Source organism: Sus scrofa, chromosome 10, assembly GCF_054392235.1.
Source record: "Sus scrofa isolate SSC_HxYL_T2T_F1_AM1 chromosome 10, Sscrofa_HxYL_maternal_Yorkshire_Landrace_v2.0, whole genome shotgun sequence".
Classification (NCBI taxonomy): domain Eukaryota; kingdom Metazoa; phylum Chordata; class Mammalia; order Artiodactyla; family Suidae; genus Sus; species Sus scrofa.
Window position 1 is genome coordinate 35,547,179 of NC_139392.1, and position 24,981 is coordinate 35,572,159.

The window sequence follows — 24,981 nt, forward strand, 5'->3', positions numbered from 1 at the left end:
CTTCTGTGTCTGACTGGCTTCACTTGAAGTGATGTCCTCCAGCGAGTTCCTTTTGAGGCTCAGAGCTCATGAACCTGACCAGTACCTATGAGGACACGGGTTCGACCCTTGACCTTGCTCAGTGGGTTAAGGATCTGACTTTTCCCTGAGCCACGGTGTAGGTTGCAGACATGGCTCAGATCCCAAGTTGCTGTTGCTGTAGCATAGGCAAGCAGCTGTAGCTCTGATTCAGCTCCTAGCCTAGGAACCTCCAAATGCCTCAAGCGAGGCCCTAAAAAGACCAAAAGAAATGATATTGAGATTTTGATATGTGTTGTAGTGTACCTGCTGTTTTTTCATGTAGTATGAAATGTCAATGATATTCCGTCTTCCAATCTATTTTTTTTATTTTTCTGTATTTTTCAGGCCTTGCTCATGACATAATGAAGTTCCAAGGTGAGGGGTCAAATCTGAGCTATTTATGCCAAACTACACCAGAGCCACATCCACACCTACAACACACGTCTGTGACCTACACCACAGCTCAAATCAACACTGGACCCTTAACCCACTGAGTGAAGCCAGGGATTGAACCTGCTTCATCATGGATATTAGTTGGGTTCATTCCTGATGAGCCACAATGGGCACTCCTCCTTCCCCTCTGTGAACATGGAATGTCATTTGAATTCTTTGTGACTTATTCAATTCTTTCAGCAATGTTTTGTAGTTTTCAGTGTAAAAGTTGTTTCCTTTCTTAGAGCCCTGAGCCTGCTTTCCAGCTACTCCAGCAGCACCATGAGAAGGACGGGCTCGTGAAAACATTGGCGTGTCCCTCACTGCCTCTGCACTGAGCTCTGATTATGGCAGCACAGGTGTTGTGGGCCATACACAGCACCTCTGCTTACCCGTGGGTTCTGCTAGGAATCGGTCTAGAATGTCACCGTTGCCATCTCTCTTTAGGGGTCTGCAGGGCCTCCCAGAATTCCTGGCACAGGTTCATGAGCACAGGAGATACATACAGATGAATGATCAGGTCAGACCAGCCAACTGGTCTGCAGTAAAGCATGTCCGGGGAGGGGAGGTCATATCTTGCTCATCTTTGAATCTCCACCCTGAACACGATGCCTGATGTGGCAGTCACTGGCAGATCACCTCTTTATACTTCATGGAATTCTGTAATAAATAGTGCAATCCATTCATATAAAACACAGCACCGTTCAATTGCTTACTCAGCTATCCCCTTTTCAGTGTGTGTAGAGGTGGAATTTCAGGTGTGTCAGTTTAGAGGTAGGAGCTATAAAGGGCCATAGAAGGAAGAAGTTGAAAGGTCATTCCTTCAGCACGTTGCTGTCCTTCAAATGTTGGCATCTGTGCTCACCTTGTGTGGAAGGGTCTCAGTCCATGGAGCAGAGGGAAGGTCTGGGAGCCTGGAGGAAAACCCAGGGTGATGCTCTGTAACCTGCAGTCACCTCAGGGAAGCAGGAGGAATGGGAGGGTCACTCTTTCTAACTCAATTCCCCGCGTGGTGTATTTCTACAGACTCAGTGGTGGAGAGCCTGAGCAGCCGCCAGGATGAGGAGGCTGCAGGTAGGGAAGAGCACGCAGCTGGGATCCAGTGGGAGAGGGTTCCTGGGAGCACCTGGGTTCCGCCTGCTGCCGGGAGAGGGAGGAAGTGGGGGATAGGACTTGGCGGGTGGGTGGGTGGGTGGCCTAATGAGTGGCACTCTGCTGTGGTGTTTTCCCCTGTGAAATGGATACCACGAAGAAGACTTGGGTCCCTGGTCTTTGTTGTGCTGTGTTTGTATTCCTCTCTCCTTTTCTTTGAGAGGGAGAATCGATTTTCCCTCCCAAAGCTGCTCCTTCCTGCTTTGGTCTCTGCCCATTGTGCAAGTTTGCTTTGTGATTTGCACCGTGAGGGCCCAGTGCACAAGAGCTGTTGACTTGGTTTCCTTTATTGGCCTTGAGGGACCTGAAGTGGTGGCACCCAAAGCTCTCCTAGGCCCTTGACCCTGGAGACCAAGTTGGTCGAGTGAGTGTCAGGTGGTGGGTGAGAAGGCAGCTCTCTGGCTCTGCATGTTCGGGATTTCTGACCTCCCTGTCCTATTGTGTCCTCACGGTGTGTCCTGAGGGAAGGGGCGTTCCCAGAGTTGGATGCCCAGAACAGGGAACTGAGGCACAGACAGATCTACATCTCCTTTTGTGGCATGTGTTTCTTCTACAGGGGATGTGAGGAGTTCCCTAGTGTCCTAGAGGCTAAAGATCGAGTGTTCGATCCCTTCCGTGGTGCAGAATCAAGTGCCTGGGTTGGGAACCACTGCATCCCCTGGGAGTGGTGACAATCAATCAGTCAACCAATGGGATTGACATCAGACCATTCTGCATGGTCATTATCTAGGTTGTCTCCGCTACCCAGAGACATTTTCACACGAAACCTGTGTGGGGAGGTAATGTTTTGAAGTGCACCCCAAAGAGCAAGATCTTTCTAAGTAGAACTTGGATTCTGAAGGCTCTTCTGGGCGGCCGGGTGTTATGGGCTTTGAGGGCTTGGCCTGGGAGTCAATTATTAGTCATTTCCCTGTTATCTTCTGCAATCAGGATGTCACTCGTTTTCTCTGTTGTCATGTATTTTCCAGAATCTTGCTTTGGAAACCTAGGATCTTGCTTCAGGAGTCTGAGGGCAATTTTGTTCTTTACCACCTTGGCTGGAATAATCCCATGGTGGCCACACAACAGGGTGCACCCTGCCAATGAGCCAGATGAAGGTACTGTGGAACCTGACTCAATACATCCAGGCCTGAACAATGATTCTAGTTCATTCCGTGTTCCAAATTTCAGAACAAACTCTACAAATGCTAAGCCACATCTTTCTTTTATTCCATGATGCAAATTCAAACGAACTAACTCGGAGTTCCCATCGTGGCGCAGTGGTTAATAAATCCGACTAGGAACCATGAGGTTGTGAGTTTGATCTCTGGCCTTGCTCAGTGGGTTAAGGATCCAGGGTTGCCGTGAGCCATGGTGTAGGTTGAAGATGTGGCTCGGATCCTGAGTTGCAGTGGCAGTGGTCACTGTAGGCCACTACAACTCTGATTAGACCCGTATCCTGGGAATCTCCATATGCTGAGGGAAGCAGGCCTAGAAAAGGCAAAATGACAAAAAAAGCAAAAAATAAATTGAATAACTCAGTTGGTAATTTCCCAACTATGGAAATAATGATTCATTTAAAATCGACATTTGGTTCCTGGTTAATAGCAAAGGTGACCTCACTCATTTTATGACATTTGCTGATATTTAACATTTCCAGTTGTAATAGATCCCTGCATGGAACCACATTTCCCAATTTGAAAACAATACTAGAAATGATTTAGAACAAGATTATATTAACAAGAAATGGTGGATATTACAGAAAGCTCCTCTAACCCATTCCTCCAATTTCCACCAATGACAACGTCCAGCACTGAATGGGGAACTCATGGTACACTGAGCAGCAAAAGATTCCTATAATTTTAATTAATGAAAAGTTCCCCATTTACATTCACATTCAGTTTTTGGGCTGTGCCAGTAGTTGAGGTTGGACACATGCAAAATATTAGGAGGCCCCAGTATGTTACCATAGAGAACGTGTACACTCCCATTTGTAGAAGGACGTTATTCCCAACAGCAAAGAGATGAAACCAATCACAAATGACAAGAGATCAGGAGACAGATCAAATGCGATATGTGAACAGAAGAGAACAGTATTCTACCGGAAACAAAAGTAAAATTTTAAATAGGATACCAAGAGGATGATCCAAAAAAAAAAACTAAGTACTGTTTGACCAAAAGTGAGGAGTTCCCATCATGGCGTGCCAGCAGGGAAACCGATTAGGAAGCATGAGATTGTGAGTTTGACCCCTGGCCACAATCAGGGGGATAAGGATCTGGTGATGCCGTGAGCTGTGGTGTAGGTGGCAGATGCAGCTGGGATCCTGCCTTGCTGTGGCTCTGACATAAAATGCCAACTACATCTCCTATTAGACCCCTAGCCTGGGAACCTCCATATGCCATGCGTGTGGTCCTAAGAAGCAACAAGTATCAATAGAAAAAAAAAATAGAGAAATCAGGCAGCACAGAGAAGGAAATATCGTGCAACTCAACATATAGGCGGTAACCAGACTCGGCAGAGTGTCAGAGGTGGAAAGTAGAAATGGCCAAGACCTGGCAGCAGGGCTGAAGGGGGAGTCATTCCTGAATGGGTGCAGAGGTCCTATGAGTTATGATGAGAAAAGTTGTTATGGACAGTGGTGCAAAGTACATAGCATTGGGAAGGCCTGCTCTCCCCGTGAGTTTCCTATTGCCAAAGTATTCCAAAGAGAAGCATTATGTATCTAAGAAAAGAAAAGAGGCGAAACATCCCAGAGGATGGCGTGTGAACACAGGAGCACCCTGTGGGAAGAGTAGGGAAGCTGAAATGATCTCCTGCCGTTTCAGAAGATGGAGGAATGTGGCTGGAGAGGAAAATGGGCAGGAGGATTCACGAGACTCTGTCATGGCAGCAGAGCCTGCATGCTCGTGTTGGCCATTTCTCAGATGGAGAATATGCCACGGAGAGGTTCCCTTTAGCAAGAGAGGCAGAGGCTCCCTTTCTCAGGTCTTTCAAGGTGCTCTCTGCCGTCCTTCAAAACGTTTACCCGGGAGGATGGGCCAAGAGAAGCTCCATCCGTGCTTCATCCCACCCCCACCCCTTGACTCCCAGCCCATGTCCAGTCAGGTGAGGTGCCCAGAGTACCTCCTGAGCAGCACCACCGCCTTGCTGACAGTGACTGTGTGTCCCCCTAGCAACCCTCGATGATGTTGTGGAGGCCGGCGGGAGTGAGAAGACGGAGGAGGAGGCCCTGGCTGGGGCAAATGAGGAGGAGGTGGGGCCGGGAACTGAGAAGGTGCAGGAGGAGGCTGCCTGCATTGACGAGGCAGAGGAGGAGGCGGGCCCATCCCTTGAAAATGACGAGGAGTCCCCAGCCAGCGACCTGGTTGAGCAGGAAGACCAGCTTGCCCCCAAGGTAAGCTCACCTTTCTTGATCGGAGATTTAAAAAGGTGCCTCCTTTCTTCTTGGATGTGCCTACTTCAGAAAAGGAAATCTGAGCAAGTCCATTATAGAGGATATATGCACATTCCTCTGTGGAGGAATGTTGAGTCAAAGTTTGGTACCAACCAATAACTCCTTCCAAGGGGCATTGGCAAAAGGGACCACATCAGTTCCCAAGTGTACATAGGGAGCATTTGTCTTTGAAGAAGCCTGAATGTTTTGTTTTGTTTTGTTTTGTTGTCTTTTTGCCTTTTCTAGGGCCACTCCTGTGGCATATGGAGGTTCCCAGGCTCAGGGTCAAACCAGAGCTGTAGCCACCGGCCTGCGCCAGAGCCACAGCAACGCGGGATCCGAGCAACGTCTGCAACCTACACCTCAGCTCACGGCAATGCCGGATCCTTAACCCACTGAGCAAGGCCAGGGATCGAACCCGCAACCTCATGGTTCCTGGTCGGATTCGTTAACCACTGCGCCACGACGGGAACTCCAAAGAAGCCTGAATGTTTTTTAAATGAACGTGGACTTGGGAGGTCTTCCATGAAAAGCTGGTGCCTTTTCCACAGGTGTCTTTGCTGTCTTCTTTTGGGGAAACGGACTCAACTCTGCCTTCTGTCTGTGTGCCTGCGGTCCGCAACCACAGGAAGACCTGTGGCCACAGTGCGGAGGATGCTGTGACACTCACAGTGTTTTCTTTTCTCTCATCACAGGTGGACGGGATGGACGATGAAAGCCGTAAGTATTCTGGAACCCGGCTCTGCTGAGGAGAAGTCCAGGTGTTGAGGAAGGGCGGGGGGTGCTTTCCTGCCCCTTTGGTTGCAGAGACACCCTGATTCTGGGTTCCTCCTGGGAAAGGGGGTGAAGGATGGGGTGAAAGAGACTGACTTCCCACAAAAGGGCCATCCCAAGTCCTCGGGTCCCTGGAGGAAAGGAGGCTCTTTGTATGGTGGGGGTAGGTGTCCGGGAACATTGGGGGGTGTGCGTGTGAGGGCCTGTTGGTGTGATTGTGAACCAGTGTGAGTGGGTGTGTTTTGTGGGGAGTCACTTGTGCCTTAGCACCACATAGCTGTCCAGTTTCTCGTTGAACAGTCTCATGATGACCGCAGGCTAACTGTCCATTCCCTCATTCTCCCTGCACCCGCTGGGAGCAAGGTTTGGGGAAAAGGCTTTCCTTCCTCTGTTGGTCTTTCGTTTCCTCTTTTCTTCCCCCTCTGCTTGGTGCAGACTTTCATGCTGTTGTTTCAAACATGTGCCATGAACTCGAGCCTCTTGAGGTTGTAAGTGTCCCGAGGGAGTGTTGTGAACGCTGTGCTCCCCCCGCACCTCCTGCCCACTCGGGGCAGCCACCCTTCCAGCCTCTGCTCAGGAGTGGTCTTTCAGACACCTCATGTGCATGACATCAGAGAGTCTTTGTCCTTCTGTGTCTGACTGGCTTCACTTGAAGTGATGTCCTCCAGCGAGTTCCTGTTGAGGCTCAGAGCTCATGAACCTGACCAGTACCTATGAGGACACGGGTTCGACCCTTGGCCTTGCTCAGTGGGTGAAGAATCCCGCATTGCGGTGAGCTGCGGCAGAGGTCCCAGACGCGGCTGGTATCCAGCTTGGCTGTGGCTGTGGTGTCGGCCGGTGGCCACAGCTCTGATTTGCCGCCTCGCCTGGGAATTTCCATCTGCTGCGGGGGCAGCCCTCAAGCCCAAAAGTGAATCAGTCAATAATGTCCTCGAGTTCTCTGTGCATTGCTGCAATGGGTAGGGTTTCCTTCTTCTGTGACAACGGAATACCTTGCTATGGTCTGTATCCACCCCGTTGTCTTTCTCAGTCTGTGTGCCCGTGGACACTGGGGCTCTGTTTCTGTTGGGCTCTTGTGTATGGCGCTGCCGTGATCCTGGGATGGCAGGTCTCTTTACCCGACACTGATGGATCTTCCTTTACATGTCCATGCAGCAGTGGGATTGCAGGGTCCTGCCGTGGTGTTTCCCATCCTGGCTGGCCCCGTTGACATTCCCTGCTACAGTGTCCAGAAGTCCCAGGCAGTCACATCTTCCCAAACATCTGTTCAGGTTTGAAAACACTCCGTGTCCTACCAGGTGGGAGGTGATACCTCGTGGTGCCTTTGCTTTGCCTTTCCATTGTGATAGGCGACTTTGGGAAACATGCCCTCTGTGTGCTGCTCTCTGTGGTCTTCTTGGACGGTGGGTCTCTCCCAGGCTTCCACTCATCTACAACTGAGGTATTTGCCTTTTGATTCAATTGATTTGTAGTTGTTTCCCATATATTCCAAATATGAGCCCCTGTTTCAAATACAAGATTTACAAATATCCTCTTCTGTAGGTTGTCTTTCCATTCAGTGGATTGTTAGACACTGTCCTTTCTGTTTGTTTCTATTTTAATGGAGGTACACTGTTGTTTCACTCTCTGCTGTGGAGCAACGTTCCCCAGTCGTGTGTGTCCATTAACGTATGTTGCTTTTTTGATATTATTGCCGTCTGAGATCAGGTCGATTTCAGGAGATTGGATCTCGTTCTCCGTGTGCTGCAACAGGAGGACCTTGTTGTCTCTCCATTCTCAATGCCGTAGTTGGCATCAACTGCCCCCAAACTCCCAGTCCGTGCCCTTCACAACCACAAGTCTGTTCTCTGCATCCGTGGGTTCTGTGGACAGGTTCCTTTGTGCCGTGCTTTAGATTCCACCTCTAAGTGAGATCAGGTGGTATCCGTCTTTCTCTTTGTCACGTACTTCACTTTGCACGAGAATCTCTCGATCCATCCCTATTGTTTTGAGTGGCATTGGTTTCTTCTTCGATTTTCTGGCTGAGTCGTGAATTCCATCAGCTATGTGGACCACATCGTCATGAGCCATTCATCTGTCTGTGGACATGAGGTGGCTTCCCTGTCTTGGCTGTTGTGAACAGTGCTGCCATAAACATAGAGGGGCATATGTCTTTTTCCTGGATACATTTGTCCTGATATTTCCCAGGGTGCTCGGCTTGCTAGGTCGCATGCCCTGCTGTGTTCAGTTTTCGCAGGACCCTCCATGGTGTCTTCCATAGTGGTTGTACCAGTGTACGTTCGCATCGGCAATGCTGGGGCGGGGGAGCCTTTTCTCCACCCGTATCTGCGACCGACACCAGAGCTCTCGGCAACGCTGGATCCTTAACCCCCTCAGCGAGGCCAGGGATCAACCCCGCAAGCTCGTGGTTCCTAGTCGGATTCGTTTCCGCTGTGCCCTGACGGGAACTCCTGGGTGGTTTCTTTGCTGTTGTTGTTGTGGAGGTGTATGAGTTTTCTTTATATATGTTTTGGAGGTGAACCTCACGGGCAGTGGTCCCTTTCTCCTCAGTGCTTCTGTAGAGCTGCTGTCCACAGTGTGCCAGCCACTGGCCAGAAGGAGCCATTTCTGCTTAATTGAGTTCAGTCAGTAGTTAGGTCTGCCTCTTGCAGTGAACAGAATAAAGCAGCCTATGGTTCACTCCCAGGGGCCACCACACAAGTGTGTCCATGCAGCTGGAATTTCAGGTGTGTCACCCTGGAGCTGAGGCCTCCAGATGGACTCGTAGAAGGGAGATGTGTAAGGCTCCATCCCTCAGCAGCCCACGATCTCTGAAGGTTTGCCACTGTGGCCAATGTTTTATGGAAGCTTCTGAGGCCGTAGAGCAGAGGGAAGTTCTGAGCACCCGGAGGACAAGCCAGGGTGGTGCTGTGTGGCCGCAAACAACCCTAAGTAGGGGATACGTGTGGGGGACAGGCTCTAACACCTTGATTCCTTATGTCTGTGTCTCTGCAGTATGTTTCATGGAGAGTCTGAGTGACAGCAACCATGATGAAAGTGATACAGGTAAGAACAGCTCTCAGGTAGGAGCCAATGGGAGAGGGATCCCGGGACACTTGGGTGACGCCTGCTGCTTGGAGTGTGGGGCAGGTGAGTCTGAAACTTAAAAACAGAAAGAAATTGATGTAAAGATGTTCACCGCCTACTTTAATAAGGAGAGGGAGCAGATATGAGATGCCTGAATGTTGGCATCTGTGCTCACCTTGTGTGGAAGGGTCTCAGTCCATGGAGCAGAGGGAAGGTCTGGGCACCTGGAGGAAAAACCAGGGTGATGCTCTGTACCCGTAGTCACCTCAGGGAAGCCGGAGAAACGGGAGGGCCACTCTTTCTAACTCCTTGATTCCCCTGATGGTGTGTTTCTACAGACTCAGTGGTGGAGAGCCTGAGCAGCCGCCAGGATGAGGAGGCTGCAGGTAGGGAAGAGCACGCAGCTGGGATCCAGTGGGAGAGGGTTCCTGGGAGCACCTGGGTTCCGCCTGCTGCCGGGAGAGGGAGGAAGTGGGGGATAGGACTTGGCGGGTGGGTGGGTGGGTGGCCTAATGAGTGGCACTCTGCTGTGGTGTTTTCCCCTGTGAAATGGATACCACGAAGAAGACTTGGGTCCCAGCCGCCAGGATGAGGAGGCTGCAGGTAGGGAAGAGCACGCAGCTGGGATCCAGTGGGAGAGGGTTCCTGGGAGCACCTGGGTTCCGCCTGCTGCCGGGAGAGGGAGGAAGTGGGGGATAGGACTTGGCGGGTGGGTGGGTGGGTGGCCTAATGAGTGGCACTCTGCTGTGGTGTTTTCCCCTGTGAAATGGATACCACGAAGAAGACTTGGGTCCCTGGTCTTTGTTGTGCTGTGTTTGTATTCCTCTCTCCTTTTCTTTGAGAGGGAGAATCGATTTTCCCTCCCAAAGCTGCTCCTTCCTGCTTTGGTCTCTGCCCGTTGTGCAAGTTTGCTTTGTGATTGGCACCGTGAGGGCCCAGTGCACAAGAGCTGTTGACTTGGTTTCCTTTATTGGCCTTGAGGGACCTGAAGTGGTGGCACCTGAAGTGGTGGCACCTTGACCCTGGAGACCAAGTTGGTCGAGTGAGTGTCAGGTGGTGGGTGAGAAGGCAGCTCTCTGGCTCTGCATGTTTGGGATTTCTGGCCTCCCTGTCCTATTGTGTCTTCACGGTGTGTCCTGAGGGAAGGGATGTTCGCAGAGTTGGATGAGTTAAAGGAGGCATACTTGGAGTTCCAGTGGTTAAGGAATCCAACTAGGAACCATGAGATTGCGGGTTCGATCGCTGGCCTCACTCAGTGAGTTAAGGATCCAGTAATGCCGTGAGCTGTGGTGTAGGTGGCAGATGCAGCTGGGATCCTGCCTTGCTGTGGCTCTGACATAAAATGGCAGCTACGGCTCCTATTAGACCCCTAGCCTGGGAACCTCCATATGGCATGTGTGTGGCCCTAAAAAGCAACAAGTATCAATAGAAAAAAAAAAATAGAGAAATCAGGCAGCACAGAGAAGGAAATATCGTGCAACTCAACATATAGGCGGTAACCAGACTCGGCAGTGTCAGAGATGGAAAGTAGAAATGGCCAAGCCCTGGCAGCAGGGCTGAAGGGGGAGTCATTCCTGAATGGGTGCAGAGGTCCTATGAGTTATGATGAGAAAAGTTGTTATGGACAGTGGTGCAAAGTACATAGCATTGGGAAGGCCTGCTCTCCCCGTGAGTTTCCTATTGCCAAAGTATTCCAAAGAGAAGCATTATGTATCTAAGAAAAGAAAAGAGGCGAAACATCCCAGAGGATGGCGTGTGAACACAGGAGCACCCTGTGGGAAGAGTAGGGAAGCTGAAATGATCTCCTGCCGTTTCAGAAGATGGAGGAATGTGGCTGGAGAGGAAAATGGGCAGGAGGATTCACGAGACTCTGTCATGGCAGCAGAGCCTGCATGCTCGTGTTGGCCATTTCTCAGATGGAGAATATGCCACGGAGAGGTTCCCTTTAGCAAGAGAGGCAGAGGCTCCCTTTCTCAGGTCTTTCAAGGTGCTCTCTGCCGTCCTTCAAAACGTTTACCCGGGAGGGTGGGCCAAGAGAAGCTCCATCCGTGCTTCATCCCACCCCCACCCCTTGACTCCCAGCCCATGTCCAGTCAGGTGAGGTGCCCAGAGTACCTCCTGAGCAGCACCACCGCCTTGCTGACAGTGACTGTGTGTCCCCCTAGCAACCCTCGATGATGTTGTGGAGGCCGGCGGGAGTGAGAAGACGGAGGAGGAGGCCCTGGCTGGGGCAAATGAGGAGGAGGTGGGGCCGGGAACTGAGAAGGTGCAGGAGGAGGCTGCCTGCATTGACGAGGCAGAGGAGGAGGCGGGCCCATCCCTTGAAAATGACGAGGAGTCCCCAGCCAGCGACCTGGTTGAGCAGGAAGACCAGCTTGCCCCCAAGGTAAGCTCACCTTTCTTGATCGGAGATTTAAAAAGGTGCCTCCTTTCTTCTTGGATGTGCCTACTTCAGAAAAGGAAATCTGAGCAAGTCCATTATAGAGGATATATGCACATTCCTCTGTGGAGGAATGTTGAGTCAAAGTTTGGTACCAACCAATAACTCCTTCCAAGGGGCATTGGCAAAAGGGACCACATCAGTTCCCAAGTGTACATAGGGAGCATTTGTCTTTGAAGAAGCCTGAATGTTTTGTTTTGTTTTGTTTTGTTGTCTTTTTGCCTTTTCTAGGGCCACTCCTGTGGCATATGGAGGTTCCCAGGCTCAGGGTCAAACCAGAGCTGTAGCCACCGGCCTGCGCCAGAGCCACAGCAACGCGGGATCCGAGCAACGTCTGCAACCTACACCTCAGCTCACGGCAATGCCGGATCCTTAACCCACTGACCAAGGCCAGGGATCGAACCCGCAACCTCATGGTTCCTGGTCGGATTCGTTAACCACTGCGCCACGACGGGAACTCCAAAGAAGCCTGAATGTTTTTTAAATGAACGTGGACTTGGGAGGTCTTCCATGAAAAGCTGGTGCCTTTTCCACAGGTGTCTTTGCTGTCTTCTTTTGGGGAAACGGACTCAACTCTGCCTTCTGTCTGTGTGCCTGCGGTCCGCAACCACAGGAAGACCTGTGGCCACAGTGCGGAGGATGCTGTGACACTCACAGTGTTTTCTTTTCTCTCATCACAGGTGGACGGGATGGACGATGAAAGCCGTAAGTATTCTGGAACCCGGCTCTGCTGAGGAGAAGTCCAGGTGTTGAGGAAGGGCGGGGGGTGCTTTCCTGCCCCTTTGGTTGCAGAGACACCCTGATTCTGGGTTCCTCCTGGGAAAGGGGGTGAAGGATGGGGTGAAAGAGACTGACTTCCCACAAAAGGGCCATCCCAAGTCCTCGGGTCCCTGGAGGAAAGGAGGCTCTTTGTATGGTGGGGGTAGGTGTCCGGGAACATTGGGGGGTGTGCGTGTGAGGGCCTGTTGGTGTGATTGTGAACCAGTGTGAGTGGGTGTGTTTTGTGGGGAGTCACTTGTGCCTTAGCACCACATAGCTGTCCAGTTTCTCGTTGAACAGTCTCATGATGACCGCAGGCTAACTGTCCATTCCCTCATTCTCCCTGCACCCGCTGGGAGCAAGGTTTGGGGAAAAGGCTTTCCTTCCTCTGTTGGTCTTTCGTTTCCTCTTTTCTTCCCCCTCTGCTTGGTGCAGACTTTCATGCTGTTGTTTCAAACATGTGCCATGAACTCGAGCCTCTTGAGGTTGTAAGTGTCCCGAGGGAGTGTTGTGAACGCTGTGCTCCCCCCGCACCTCCTGCCCACTCGGGGCAGCCACCCTTCCAGCCTCTGCTCAGGAGTGGTCTTTCAGACACCTCATGTGCATGACATCAGAGAGTCTTTGTCCTTCTGTGTCTGACTGGCTTCACTTGAAGTGATGTCCTCCAGTGAGTTCCTGTTGAGGCTCAGAGCTCATGAACCTGACCAGTACCTATGAGGACACGGGTTCGACCCTTGGCCTTGCTCAGTGGGTGAAGAATCCCGCATTGCGGTGAGCTGCGGCAGAGGTCCCAGACGCGGCTGGTATCCAGCTTGGCTGTGGCTGTGGTGTCGGCCGGTGGCCACAGCTCTGATTTGCCGCCTCGCCTGGGAATTTCCATCTGCTGCGGGGGCAGCCCTCAAGCCCAAAAGTGAATCAGTCAATAATGTCCTCGAGTTCTCTGTGCATTGCTGCAATGGGTAGGGTTTCCTTCTTCTGTGACAACGGAATACCTTGCTATGGTCTGTATCCACCCCGTTGTCTTTCTCAGTCTGTGTGCCCGTGGACACTGGGGCTCTGTTTCTGTTGGGCTCTTGTGTATGGCGCTGCCGTGATCCTGGGATGGCAGGTCTCTTTACCCGACACTGATGGATCTTCCTTTACATGTCCATGCAGCAGTGGGATTGCAGGGTCCTGCCGTGGTGTTTCCCGTCCTGGCTGGCCCCGTTGACATTCCCTGCTACAGTGTCCAGAAGTCCCAGGCAGTCACATCTTCCCAAACATCTGTTCAGGTTTGAAAACACTCCGTGTCCTACCAGGTGGGAGGTGATACCTCGTGGTGCCTTTGCTTTGCCTTTCCATTGTGATAGGCGACTTTGGGAAACATGCCCTCTGTGTGCTGCTCTCTGTGGTCTTCTTGGACGGTGGGTCTCTCCCAGGCTTCCACTCATCTACAACTGAGGTATTTGCCTTTTGATTCAATTGATTTGTAGTTGTTTCCCATATATTCCAAATATGAGCCCCTGTTTCAAATACAAGATTTACAAATATCCTCTTCTGTAGGTTGTCTTTCCATTCAGTGGATTGTTAGACACTGTCCTTTCTGTTTGTTTCTATTTTAATGGAGGTACAGTGTTGTTTCACTCTCTGCTGTGGAGCAACGTTCCCCAGTCGTGTGTGTCCATTAACGTATGTTCCTTTTTTGATATTATTGCCGTCTGAGATCAGGTCGATTACAGGAGATTGGATCTCGTTCTCCGTGTGCTGCAACAGGAGGACCTTGTTGTCTCTCCATTCTCAATGCCGTAGTTGGCATCAACTGCCCCCAAACTCCCAGTCCGTGCCCTTCACAACCACAAGTCTGTTCTCTGCATCCGTGGGTTCTGTGGACAGGTTCCTTTGTGCCGTGCTTTAGATTCCACCTCTAAGTGAGATCAGGTGGTATCCGTCTTTCTCTTTGTCACGTACTTCACTTTGCACGAGAATCTCTCGATCCATCCCTATTGTTTTGAGTGGCATTGGTTTCTTCTTCGATTTTCTGGCTGAGTCGTGAATTCCATCAGCTATGTGGACCACATCGTCATGAGCCATTCATCTGTCTGTGGACATGAGGTGGCTTCCCTGTCTTGGCTGTTGTGAACAGTGCTGCCATAAACATAGAGGGGCATATGTCTTTTTCCTGGATACATTTGTCCTGATATTTCCCAGGGTGCTCGGCTTGCTAGGTCGCATGCCCTGCTGTGTTCAGTTTTCGCAGGACCCTCCATGGTGTCTTCCATAGTGGTTGTACCAGTGTACGTTCGCATCGGCAATGCTGGGGCGGGGGAGCCTTTTCTCCACCCGTATCTGCGACCGACACCAGAGCTCTCGGCAACGCTGGATCCTTAACCCCCTCAGCGAGGCCAGGGATCAACCCCGCAAGCCCGTGGTTCCTAGTCGGATTCGTTTCCGCTGTGCCCTGACGGGAACTCCTGGGTGGTTTCTTTGCTGTTGTTGTTGTGGAGGTGTATGAGTTTTCTTTATATATGTTTTGGAGGTGAACCTCACGGGCAGTGGTCCCTTTCTCCTCAGTGCTTCTGTAGAGCTGCTGTCCACAGTGTGCCAGCCACTGGCCAGAAGGAGCCATTTCTGCTTAATTGAGTTCAGTCAGTAGTTAGGTCTGCCTCTTGCAGTGAACAGAATAAAGCAGCCTATGGTTCACTCCCAGGGGCCACCACACAAGTGTGTCCATGCAGCTGGAATTTCAGGTGTGTCACCCTGGAGCTGAGGCCTCCAGATGGACTCGTAGAAGGGAGATGTGTAAGGCTCCATCCCTCAGCAGCCCACGATCTCTGAAGGTTTGCCACTGTGGCCAATGTTTTATGGAAGCTTCTGAGGCCGTAGAGCAGAGGGAAGTTCTGAGCACCCGGAGGACAAGCCAGGGTGGTGCTGTGTGGCCGCAAACAACCCTAAGTAGGGGATACGTGTGGGGGACAGGCTCTAACACCTTGATTCCTTATGTCTGTGTCTCTGCAGTATGTTTCATGGAGAGTCTGAGTGACAGCAACCATGATGAAAGTGATACAGGTAAGAACAGCTCTCAGGTAGGAGCCAATGGGAGAGGGATCCCGGGACACTTGGGTGACGCCTGCTGCTTGGAGTGTGGGGCAGGTGAGTCTGAAACTTAAAAACAGAAAGAAATTGATGTAAAGATGTTCACCGCCTACTTTAATAAGGAGAGGGAGCAGATATGAGATGCCTGAATGTTGGCATCTGTGCTCACCTTGTGTGGAAGGGTCTCAGTCCATGGAGCAGAGGGAAGGTCTGGGCACCTGGAGGAAAAACCAGGGTGATGCTCTGTACCCGTAGTCACCTCAGGGAAGCCGGAGAAACGGGAGGGCCACTCTTTCTAACTCCTTGATTCCCCTGATGGTGTGTTTCTACAGACTCAGTGGTGGAGAGCCTGAGCAGCCGCCAGGATGAGGAGGCTGCAGGTAGGGAAGAGCACGCAGCTGGGATCCAGTGGGAGAGGGTTCCTGGGAGCACCTGGGTTCCGCCTGCTGCCGGGAGAGGGAGGAAGTGGGGGATAGGACTTGGCGGGTGGGTGGGTGGGTGGCCTAATGAGTGGCACTCTGCTGTGGTGTTTTCCCCTGTGAAATGGATACCACGAAGAAGACTTGGGTCCCTGGTCTTTGTTGTGCTGTGTTTGTATTCCTCTCTCCTTTTCTTTGAGAGGGAGAATCGATTTTCCCTCCCAAAGCTGCTCCTTCCTGCTTTGGTCTCTGCCCGTTGTGCAAGTTTGCTTTGTGATTGGCACCGTGAGGGCCCAGTGCACAAGAGCTGTTGACTTGGTTTCCTTTATTGGCCTTGAGGGACCTGAAGTGGTGGCACCTGAAGTGGTGGCACCTTGACCCTGGAGACCAAGTTGGTCGAGTGAGTGTCAGGTGGTGGGTGAGAAGGCAGCTCTCTGGCTCTGCATGTTTGGGATTTCTGGCCTCCCTGTCCTATTGTGTCTTCACGGTGTGTCCTGAGGGAAGGGATGTTCGCAGAGTTGGATGAGTTAAAGGAGGCATACTTGGAGTTCCAGTGGTTAAGGAATCCAACTAGGAACCATGAGATTGCGGGTTCGATCGCTGGCCTCACTCAGTGAGTTAAGGATCCAGTAATGCCGTGAGCTGTGGTGTAGGTGGCAGATGCAGCTGGGATCCTGCCTTGCTGTGGCTCTGACATAAAATGGCAGCTACGGCTCCTATTAGACCCCTAGCCTGGGAACCTCCATATGGCATGTGTGTGGCCCTAAAAAGCAACAAGTATCAATAGAAAAAAAAAATAGAGAAATCAGGCAGCACAGAGAAGGAAATATCGTGCAACTCAACATATAGGTGGTAACCAGACTCGGCAGTGTCAGAGATGGAAAGTAGAAATGGCCAAGCCCTGGCAGCAGGGCTGAAGGGGGAGTCATTCCTGAATGGGTGCAGAGGTCCTATGAGTTATGATGAGAAAAGTTGTTATGGACAGTGGTGCAAAGTACATAGCATTGGGAAGGCCTGCTCTCCCCGTGAGTTTCCTATTGCCAAAGTATTCCAAAGAGAAGCATTATGTATCTAAGAAAAGAAAAGAGGCGAAACATCCCAGAGGATGGCGTGTGAACACAGGAGCACCCTGTGGGAAGAGTAGGGAAGCTGAAATGATCTCCTGCCGTTTCAGAAGATGGAGGAATGTGGCTGGAGAGGAAAATGGGCAGGAGGATTCACGAGACTCTGTCATGGCAGCAGAGCCTGCATGCTCGTGTTGGCCATTTCTCAGATGGAGAATATGCCACGGAGAGGTTCCCTTTAGCAAGAGAGGCAGAGGCTCCCTTTCTCAGGTCTTTCAAGGTGCTCTCTGCCGTCCTTCAAAACGTTTACCCGGGAGGATGGGCCAAGAGAAGCTCCATCCGTGCTTCATCCCACCCCCACCCCTTGACTCCCAGCCCATGTCCAGTCAGGTGAGGTGCCCAGAGTACCTCCTGAGCAGCACCACCGCCTTGCTGACAGTGACTGTGTGTCCCCCTAGCAACCCTCGATGATGTTGTGGAGGCCGGCGGGAGTGAGAAGACGGAGGAGGAGGCCCTGGCTGGGGCAAATGAGGAGGAGGTGGGGCCGGGAACTGAGAAGGTGCAGGAGGAGGCTGCCTGCATTGACGAGGCAGAGGAGGAGGCGGGCCCATCCCTTGAAAATGACGAGGAGTCCCCAGCCAGCGACCTGGTTGAGCAGGAAGACCAGCTTGCCCCCAAGGTAAGCTCACCTTTCTTGATCGGAGATTTAAAAAGGTGCCTCCTTTCTTCTTGGATGTGCCTACTTCAGAAAAGGAAATCTGAGCAAGTCCATTATAGAGGATATATGCACATTCCTCTGTGGAGGAATGTTGAGTCAAAGTTTGGTACCAACCAATAACTCCTTCCAAGGGGCATTGGCAAAAGGGACCACATCAGTTCCCAAGTGTACATAGGGAGCATTTGTCTTTGAAGAAGCCTGAATGTTTTGTTTTGTTTTGTTTTGTTGTCTTTTTGCCTTTTCTAGGGCCACTCCTGTGGCATATGGAGGTTCCCAGGCTCAGGGTCAAACCAGAGCTGTAGCCACCGGCCTGCGCCAGAGCCACAGCAACGCGGGATCCGAGCAACGTCTGCAACCTACACCTCAGCTCACGGCAATGCCGGATCCTTAACCCACTGACCAAGGCCAGGGATCGAACCCGCAACCTCATGGTTCCTGGTCGGATTCGTTAACCACTGCGCCACGACGGGAACTCCAAAGAAGCCTGAATGTTTTTTAAATGAACGTGGACTTGGGAGGTCTTCCATGAAAAGCTGGTGCCTTTTCCACAGGTGTCTTTGCTGTCTTCTTTTGGGGAAACGGACTCAACTCTGCCTTCTGTCTGTGTGCCTGCGGTCCGCAACCACAGGAAGACCTGTGGCCACAGTGCGGAGGATGCTGTGACACTCACAGTGTTTTCTTTTCTCTCATCACAGGTGGACGGGATGGACGATGAAAGCCGTAAGTATTCTGGAACCCGGCTCTGCTGAGGAGAAGTCCAGGTGTTGAGGAAGGGCGGGGGGTGCTTTCCTGCCCCTTTGGTTGCAGAGACACCCTGATTCTGGGTTCCTCCTGGGAAAGGGGGTGAAGGATGGGGTGAAAGAGACTGACTTCCCACAAAAGGGCCATCCCAAGTCCTCGGGTCCCTGGAGGAAAGGAGGCTCTTTGTATGGTGGGGGTAGGTGTCCGGGAACATTGGGGGGTGTGCGTGTGAGGGCCTGTTGGTGTGATTGTGAACCAGTGTGAGTGGGTGTGTTTTGTGGGGAGTCACTTGTGCCTTAGCACCACATAGCTGTCCAGTTTCTCGTTGAACAGTCTCATGATGACCGCAGGCTAACTGTCCATTCCCTCATTCTCCCTGCACCCGCTGGGAGCAAGGTTTGGGGAAAAGGCTTTCCTTCCTCTGTTGGTCTTTCGTTTCCTCTTTTCTTCCCCCTCTGCTTGGTGCAGACTTTCATGCTGTTGTTTCAAACATGTGCCATGAACTCGAGCCTCTTGAGGTTGTAAGTGTCCCGAGGGAGTGTTGTGAACGCTGTGCTCCCCCCGCACCTCCTGCCCACTCGGGGCAGCCACCCTTCCAGCCTCTGCTCAGGAGTGGTCTTTCAGACACCTCATGTGCATGACATCAGAGAGTCTTTGTCCTTCTGTGTCTGACTGGCTTCACTTGAAGTGATGTCCTCCAGCGAGTTCCTGTTGAGGCTCAGAGCTCATGAACCTGACCAGTACCTATGAGGACACGGGTTCGACCCTTGGCCTTGCTCAGTGGGTGAAGAATCCCGCATTGCGGTGAGCTGCGGCAGAGGTCCCAGACGCGGCTGGTATCCAGCTTGGCTGTGGCTGTGGTGTCGGCCGGTGGCCACAGCTCTGATTTGCCGCCTCGCCTGGGAATTTCCATCTGCTGCGGGGGCAGCCCTCAAGCCCAAAAGTGAATCAGTCAATAATGTCCTCGAGTTCTCTGTGCATTGCTGCAATGGGTAGGGTTTCCTTCTTCTGTGACAACGGAATACCTTGCTATGGTCTGTATCCACCCCGTTGTCTTTCTCAGTCTGTGTGCCCGTGGACACTGGGGCTCTGTTTCTGTTGGGCTCTTGTGTATGGCGCTGCCGTGATCCTGGGATGGCAGGTCTCTTTACCCGACACTGATGGATCTTCCTTTACATGTCCATGCAGCAGTGGGATTGCAGGGTCCTTCCGTGGTGTTTCCCGTCCTGGCTGGCCCCGTTGACATTCCCTGCTACAGTGTCCAGAAGTCCCAGGCAGTCACATCTTCCCAAACATCTGTTCAGGTTTGAAAACACTCCGTGTCCTACCAGGTGGGAGGTGATACCTCGTGGTGCCTTTGCTTTGCCTTTCCATTGTGATAGGCGACTTTGGGAAACATGCCCTCTGTGTGCTGCTCTCTGTGGTCTTCTTGGACGGTGGGTCTCTCCCAGGCTTCCACTCATCTACAACTGAGGTATTTGCCTTTTGATTCAATTGATTTGTAGTTGTTTCCCATATATTCCAAATATGAGCCCCTGTTTCAAATACAAGATTTACAAATATCCTCTTCTGTAGGTTGTCTTTCCATTCAGTGGATTGTTAGACACTGTCCTTTCTGTTTGTTTCTATTTTAATGGAGGTACACTGTTGTTTCACTCTCTGCTGTGGAGCAACGTTCCCCAGTCGTGTGTGTCCATTAACGTATGTTCCTTTTTTGATATTATTGCCGTCTGAGATCAGGTCGATTACAGGAGATTGGATCTCGTTCTCCGTGTGCTGCAACAGGAGGACCTTGTTGTCTCTCCATTCTCAATGCCGTAGTTGGCATCAACTGCCCCCAAACTCCCAGTCCGTGCCCTTCACAACCACAAGTCTGTTCTCTGCATCCGTGGGTTCTGTGGACAGGTTCCTTTGTGCCGTGCTTTAGATTCCACCTCTAAGTGAGATCAGGTGGTATCCGTCTTTCTCTTTGTCACGTACTTCACTTTGCACGAGAATCTCTCGATCCATCCCTATTGTTTTGAGTGGCATTGGTTTCTTCTTCGATTTTCTGGCTGAGTCGTGAATTCCATCAGCTATGTGGACCACATCGTCATGAGCCATTCATCTGTCTGTGGACATGAGGTGGCTTCCCTGTCTTGGCTGTTGTGAACAGTGCTGCCATAAACATAGAGGGGCATATGTCTTTTTCCTGGATACATTTGTCCTGATATTTCCCAGGGTGCTCGGCTTGCTAGGTCGCATGCCCTGCTGTGTTCAGTTTTCGCAGGACCCTCCATGGTGTCTTCCATAGTGGTTGTACCAGTGTACGTTCGCATCGGCAATGCTGGGGCGGGGGAGCCTTTTCTCCACCCGTATCTGCGACCGACACCAGAGCTCTCGGCAACGCTGGATCCTTAACCCCCTCAGCGAGGCCAGGGATCAACCCCGCAAGCCCGTGGTTCCTAGTCGGATTCGTTTCCGCTGTGCCCTGACGGGAACTCCTGGGTGGTTTCTTTGCTGTTGTTGTTGTGGAGGTGTATGAGTTTTCTTTATATATGTTTTGGAGGTGAACCTCACGGGCAGTGGTCCCTTTCTCCTCAGTGCTTCTGTAGAGCTGCTGTCCACAGTGTGCCAGCCACTGGCCAGAAGGAGCCATTTCTGCTTAATTGAGTTCAGTCAGTAGTTAGGTCTGCCTCTTGCAGTGAACAGAATAAAGCAGCCTATGGTTCACTCCCAGGGGCCACCACACAAGTGTGTCCATGCAGCTGGAATTTCAGGTGTGTCACCCTGGAGCTGAGGCCTCCAGATGGACTCGTAGAAGGGAGATGTGTAAGGCTCCATCCCTCAGCAGCCCACGATCTCTGAAGGTTTGCCACTGTGGCCAATGTTTTATGGAAGCTTCTGAGGCCGTAGAGCAGAGGGAAGTTCTGAGCACCCGGAGGACAAGCCAGGGTGGTGCTGTGTGGCCGCAAACAACCCTAAGTAGGGGATACGTGTGGGGGACAGGCTCTAACACCTTGATTCCTTATGTCTGTGTCTCTGCAGTATGTTTCATGGAGAGTCTGAGTGACAGCAACCATGATGAAAGTGATACAGGTAAGAACAGCTCTCAGGTAGGAGCCAATGGGAGAGGGATCCCGGGACACTTGGGTGACGCCTGCTGCTTGGAGTGTGGGGCAGGTGAGTCTGAAACTTAAAAACAGAAAGAAATTGATGTAAAGATGTTCACCGCCTACTTTAATAAGGAGAGGGAGCAGATATGAGATGCCTGAATGTTGGCATCTGTGCTCACCTTGTGTGGAAGGGTCTCAGTCCATGGAGCAGAGGGAAGGTCTGGGCACCTGGAGGAAAAACCAGGGTGATGCTCTGTACCCGTAGTCACCTCAGGGAAGCCGGAGAAACGGGAGGGCCACTCTTTCTAACTCCTTGATTCCCCTGATGGTGTGTTTCTACAGACTCAGTGGTGGAGAGCCTGAGCAGCCGCCATGATGAGGAGGCTGCAGGTAGGGAAGAGCACGCAGCTGGGATCCAGTGGGAGAGGGTTCCTGGGAGCACCTGGGTTCCGCCTGCTGCCGGGAGAGGGAGGAAGTGGGGGATAGGACTTGGCGGGTGGGTGGGTGGGTGGCCTAATGAGTGGCACTCTGCTGTGGTGTTTTCCCCTGTGAAATGGATACCACGAAGAAGACTTGGGTCCCTGGTCTTTGTTGTGCTGTGTTTGTATTCCTCTCTCCTTTTCTTTGAGAGGGAGAATCGATTTTCCCTCCCAAAGCTGCTCCTTCCTGCTTTGGTCTCTGCCCGTTGTGCAAGTTTGCTTTGTGATTGGCACCGTGAGGGCCCAGTGCACAAGAGCTGTTGACTTGGTTTCCTTTATTGGCCTTGAGGGACCTGAAGTGGTGGCACCTGAAGTGGTGGCACCTTGACCCTGGAGACCAAGTTGGTCGAGTGAGTGTCAGGTGGTGGGTGAGAAGGCAGCTCTCTGGCTCTGCATGTTTGGGATTTCTGGCCTCCCTGTCCTATTGTGTCTTCACGGTGTGTCCTGAGGGAAGGGATGTTCGCAGAGTTGGATGAGTTAAAGGAGGCATACTTGGAGTTCCAGTGGTTAAGGAATCCAACTAGGAACCATGAGATTGCGGGTTCGATCCCTTGCCTCACTCGGTGTCTTAAATATCCAGCATTTTTGTGAGCTATGGTGTTTGTCGCAGATACAGCTTGCATCCTGTATTTCGTGGCTGTGGTTTCGACTGGCAGCTGCAGCTCCCATTTTGTCCCTAGCCTGGGAACCTCCATATCCTGTCAGAGTTGCCCTAGAATAAAGAAAAAGACAAAAATAGTATAAAATAAAATAAAGGAGAAGTCATCTGGGGTTGCTGCATAGGATCCAGTACCCTTGAGTCCTGTCCACCTGCACAGCTGACCCCAGGCTGCTGTCATGACTCTCCTCCCCTCTGGGAGAGGTCCATGTCCAGCTGCCCAAAGAGACCACCCCTGGCCAGCAGGAATTTGGGGGACTGTGTGAAGGAGCTGCTGGCCTTGCTTCAGACCCTTTCTCTCCTGGCCCTGTGACCTCATCTCCTGGGATTGACCATGTCCCAGACAGAGCCTCTGGCAGCAGGACCAGGTGGTCACAGCTCCTGTTGGATCCCCCTCTTCCCATCAGACTGCTATCCCCTGATCCCCAAATCCCAGTCATGTTGACCCTGTGTCCCTTCCTAGCCTGGCCCTGGTCTCCTCCCTCCCAGGTCCCCGAGGCTCAGGCCAAATGGTGGCAGGTGGTGAGCATTCACATCGGGTCTGTACTGAACCAATCTCAGCCTGAGAGAAGTGACACAGGGTCCTTTCCCTCTGAGTTTGTGTCAGCCTCTCTAAGGCCTCCCTCATGTCGGGGCTCCAGAAAACAATCAAGATGAAGGCATCTATCCCTCAGTGCTCATGTACGAAGAGTGGCTCACCTGGCCCAGCCCTGCATCCTTGTGGATGCTTAGTGCTCCTGGCATCACACAGAAGACATGGCAGGATCCCAACCTGAGTGGGAATTTCCAGGGTCTGGGTCTTCCCTCAGTCTCTGTAAGGCCCAGGGATGGCCTGGGCCATCCCATGCCACCCATTCTCAAACTGAGGTTGGAACTTCTGTAAATTCTTTGACATAGATGACAAGTTCAAATGCAGCAACCCCTGAGGCAATTCAGTTCTGTGTTCTCTTGGGAAAAGTGAAAGGCTAGGATTCAAATTTGTTGTATTCCTTTCAGTGACTTTTCACTGTGTCATCTAATAACATGAATGTAACTTGTTTTAGTACACTTTCAAAAGCATTGTCTTCTCAGAGTTCCTGCTGTGGCTCAGTGGGTTAAAAACAGGACATGGTGTCCATGAAGATGCAGGTTCAATCCCTGGCCTCGCTCAGTCAGTTGAAGAATCTGGCATTGCTGCAAGCTGTGGCATACATTGCAAAGGCGATTCAAATCCCACCTTGTGGCATCTGTTTTAGGCCTGCAGAGGCAGCTTGTCCCTGACCCCTAGCCCATGAACGTCCATATGCTGCAGGTGTGGCTGAAAAAAGAAAAAGAGAATACCTTTCTTCTATATACTTTTCATGCAGCAATAGAATAAAAAGATAAATTTATATTTCTACTACCACATCTTCATGATTTTTTGAAACTCTTAATACTGAAAAATATTTATTGAATTTCTTTTGCTATAGATTATTTACTGTATTGTGTTAGTTTCAGGTGTACAGCTTCAAATTCTTTTTCTTTACAGGTTATGAGAAGATATTGCATAGAGTTCCATGTGCTACACAGTGAATCCTTGTTGCTTCTCTATTAATCTCACACTCCCAATTGATCCCTTCCCTTCCTTTCCCTTTCCCCTTTGCTAATGGAAGTTTGCTTCCCATGTCTGTGCGTTGTTTCAGTTTTGTAAAAAAGCTGGATTGTAGTCATGTTTCAGATTCAGCATAGAAGTGTTAGAACTTTCATCTTTGTCTAACTTACTTCACGTAGTATGATAATCTCTAGGTCTGTCCATGTTGCTGCAAATTGCATGGCTTCATTCTTTCTTATGGCTGAGTGTGACTCCTATATATACATGAAGTATTTTTTGAAGAAGTGAGGTATTTTTGTACCTATTTCTGCTGTACAGCAAAGGGACCCAGTCACACCTATTTATACATTATTTTTCTCTTCTTATGTTCCATTGTGTTCTCTCCAAAGAGACTGAATACAGTTCCCTGTGCTACAGCGTAGGGCCTCATTGCTTATCCATCCTAAATGTAAGCGTTTGCATCGACCAACCCCAAATTCCCAGTCCATCCCACTTCCTCTCCCCTCCCCCTTGGCTCCCCACACGTCTGTCCTCTAGATCTGTGAGTCTGTTTCTGTTCTGGAGATATGTTCCTTTGTGCGCTATCTTGGCTTCTGCATGGAAGTGATGTCATGTGGTATTTGTCATTGTCTTTCTGACTTGTGCCACATACCATGATAACTTTAGTGGCATCGCTGTTGCTGCCAGTGGCATTGTTTCTTTCTTGTACACAGCTGAGTGGTACGACATTGTATATGTGTACCCCATCGTCTTCATCTATCCATCTGTTGGTGGACATTTAGATTGCTCCCATGCCTTGGCTCTTGTGAATTGTGCCATGAACATACAGGGGCATGTGTTTTTTGAGGGGGGTTTGGGTTTTTTTTTGTTTTTCATTTTTTTGTGTTTTTACCATTTCTTGGGCCGCTCCCGTGGAATATGGAGGTTCCCAGGCTAGGGGTCAAATCGGAGCTGGAGCTGCTGGCCTACACCACAGCCACAGCAATGCAGGATCCGAGCTGTGTCTGCAAACTACACCACAGCTCATGGCAACGCCGGATCCTTAACCCACTGAGCAAGGCCAGGGATT

General features: G+C 51.2%; 1 protein-coding gene across 13 annotated transcripts in view; it reads left to right on the plus strand.

Annotated features, from left to right (window-relative positions):
* The window catches only part of LOC146398976 (uncharacterized), a 79,706-nt gene that overhangs the window by 52,291 nt on the left and 2,434 nt on the right, over positions 1-24,981 (plus strand). For 2 of the 13 annotated variants that reach the window (XM_084980916.1, XM_084980914.1), the window contains 16 exons: positions 406-435; positions 1,519-1,566; positions 2,613-2,741; positions 4,798-5,018; positions 5,753-5,777; positions 8,826-8,876; positions 9,236-9,283; positions 9,462-9,500; positions 11,063-11,283; positions 12,018-12,042; positions 15,091-15,141; positions 15,501-15,548; positions 17,110-17,330; positions 18,065-18,089; positions 21,138-21,188; positions 21,548-21,595. In XM_084980916.1, coding sequence (XP_084837042.1) covers positions 406-435; positions 1,519-1,566; positions 2,613-2,741; positions 4,798-5,018; positions 5,753-5,777; positions 8,826-8,876; positions 9,236-9,283; positions 9,462-9,500; positions 11,063-11,283; positions 12,018-12,042; positions 15,091-15,141; positions 15,501-15,548; positions 17,110-17,330; positions 18,065-18,089; positions 21,138-21,188; positions 21,548-21,595 — 1,281 coding nt within the window. Of the gene's footprint in view, positions 1-405; positions 436-1,518; positions 1,567-2,612; positions 2,742-4,797; positions 5,019-5,752; positions 5,778-8,825; positions 8,877-9,235; positions 9,284-9,461; positions 9,501-11,062; positions 11,284-12,017; positions 12,043-15,090; positions 15,142-15,427; positions 15,549-17,109; positions 17,331-18,064; positions 18,090-21,137; positions 21,189-21,547; positions 21,596-24,981 lie in introns of those variants that run through there. The other 11 variants (XM_084980919.1, XM_084980920.1, XM_084980922.1 and 8 more) reach the window with 9 other exon arrangements.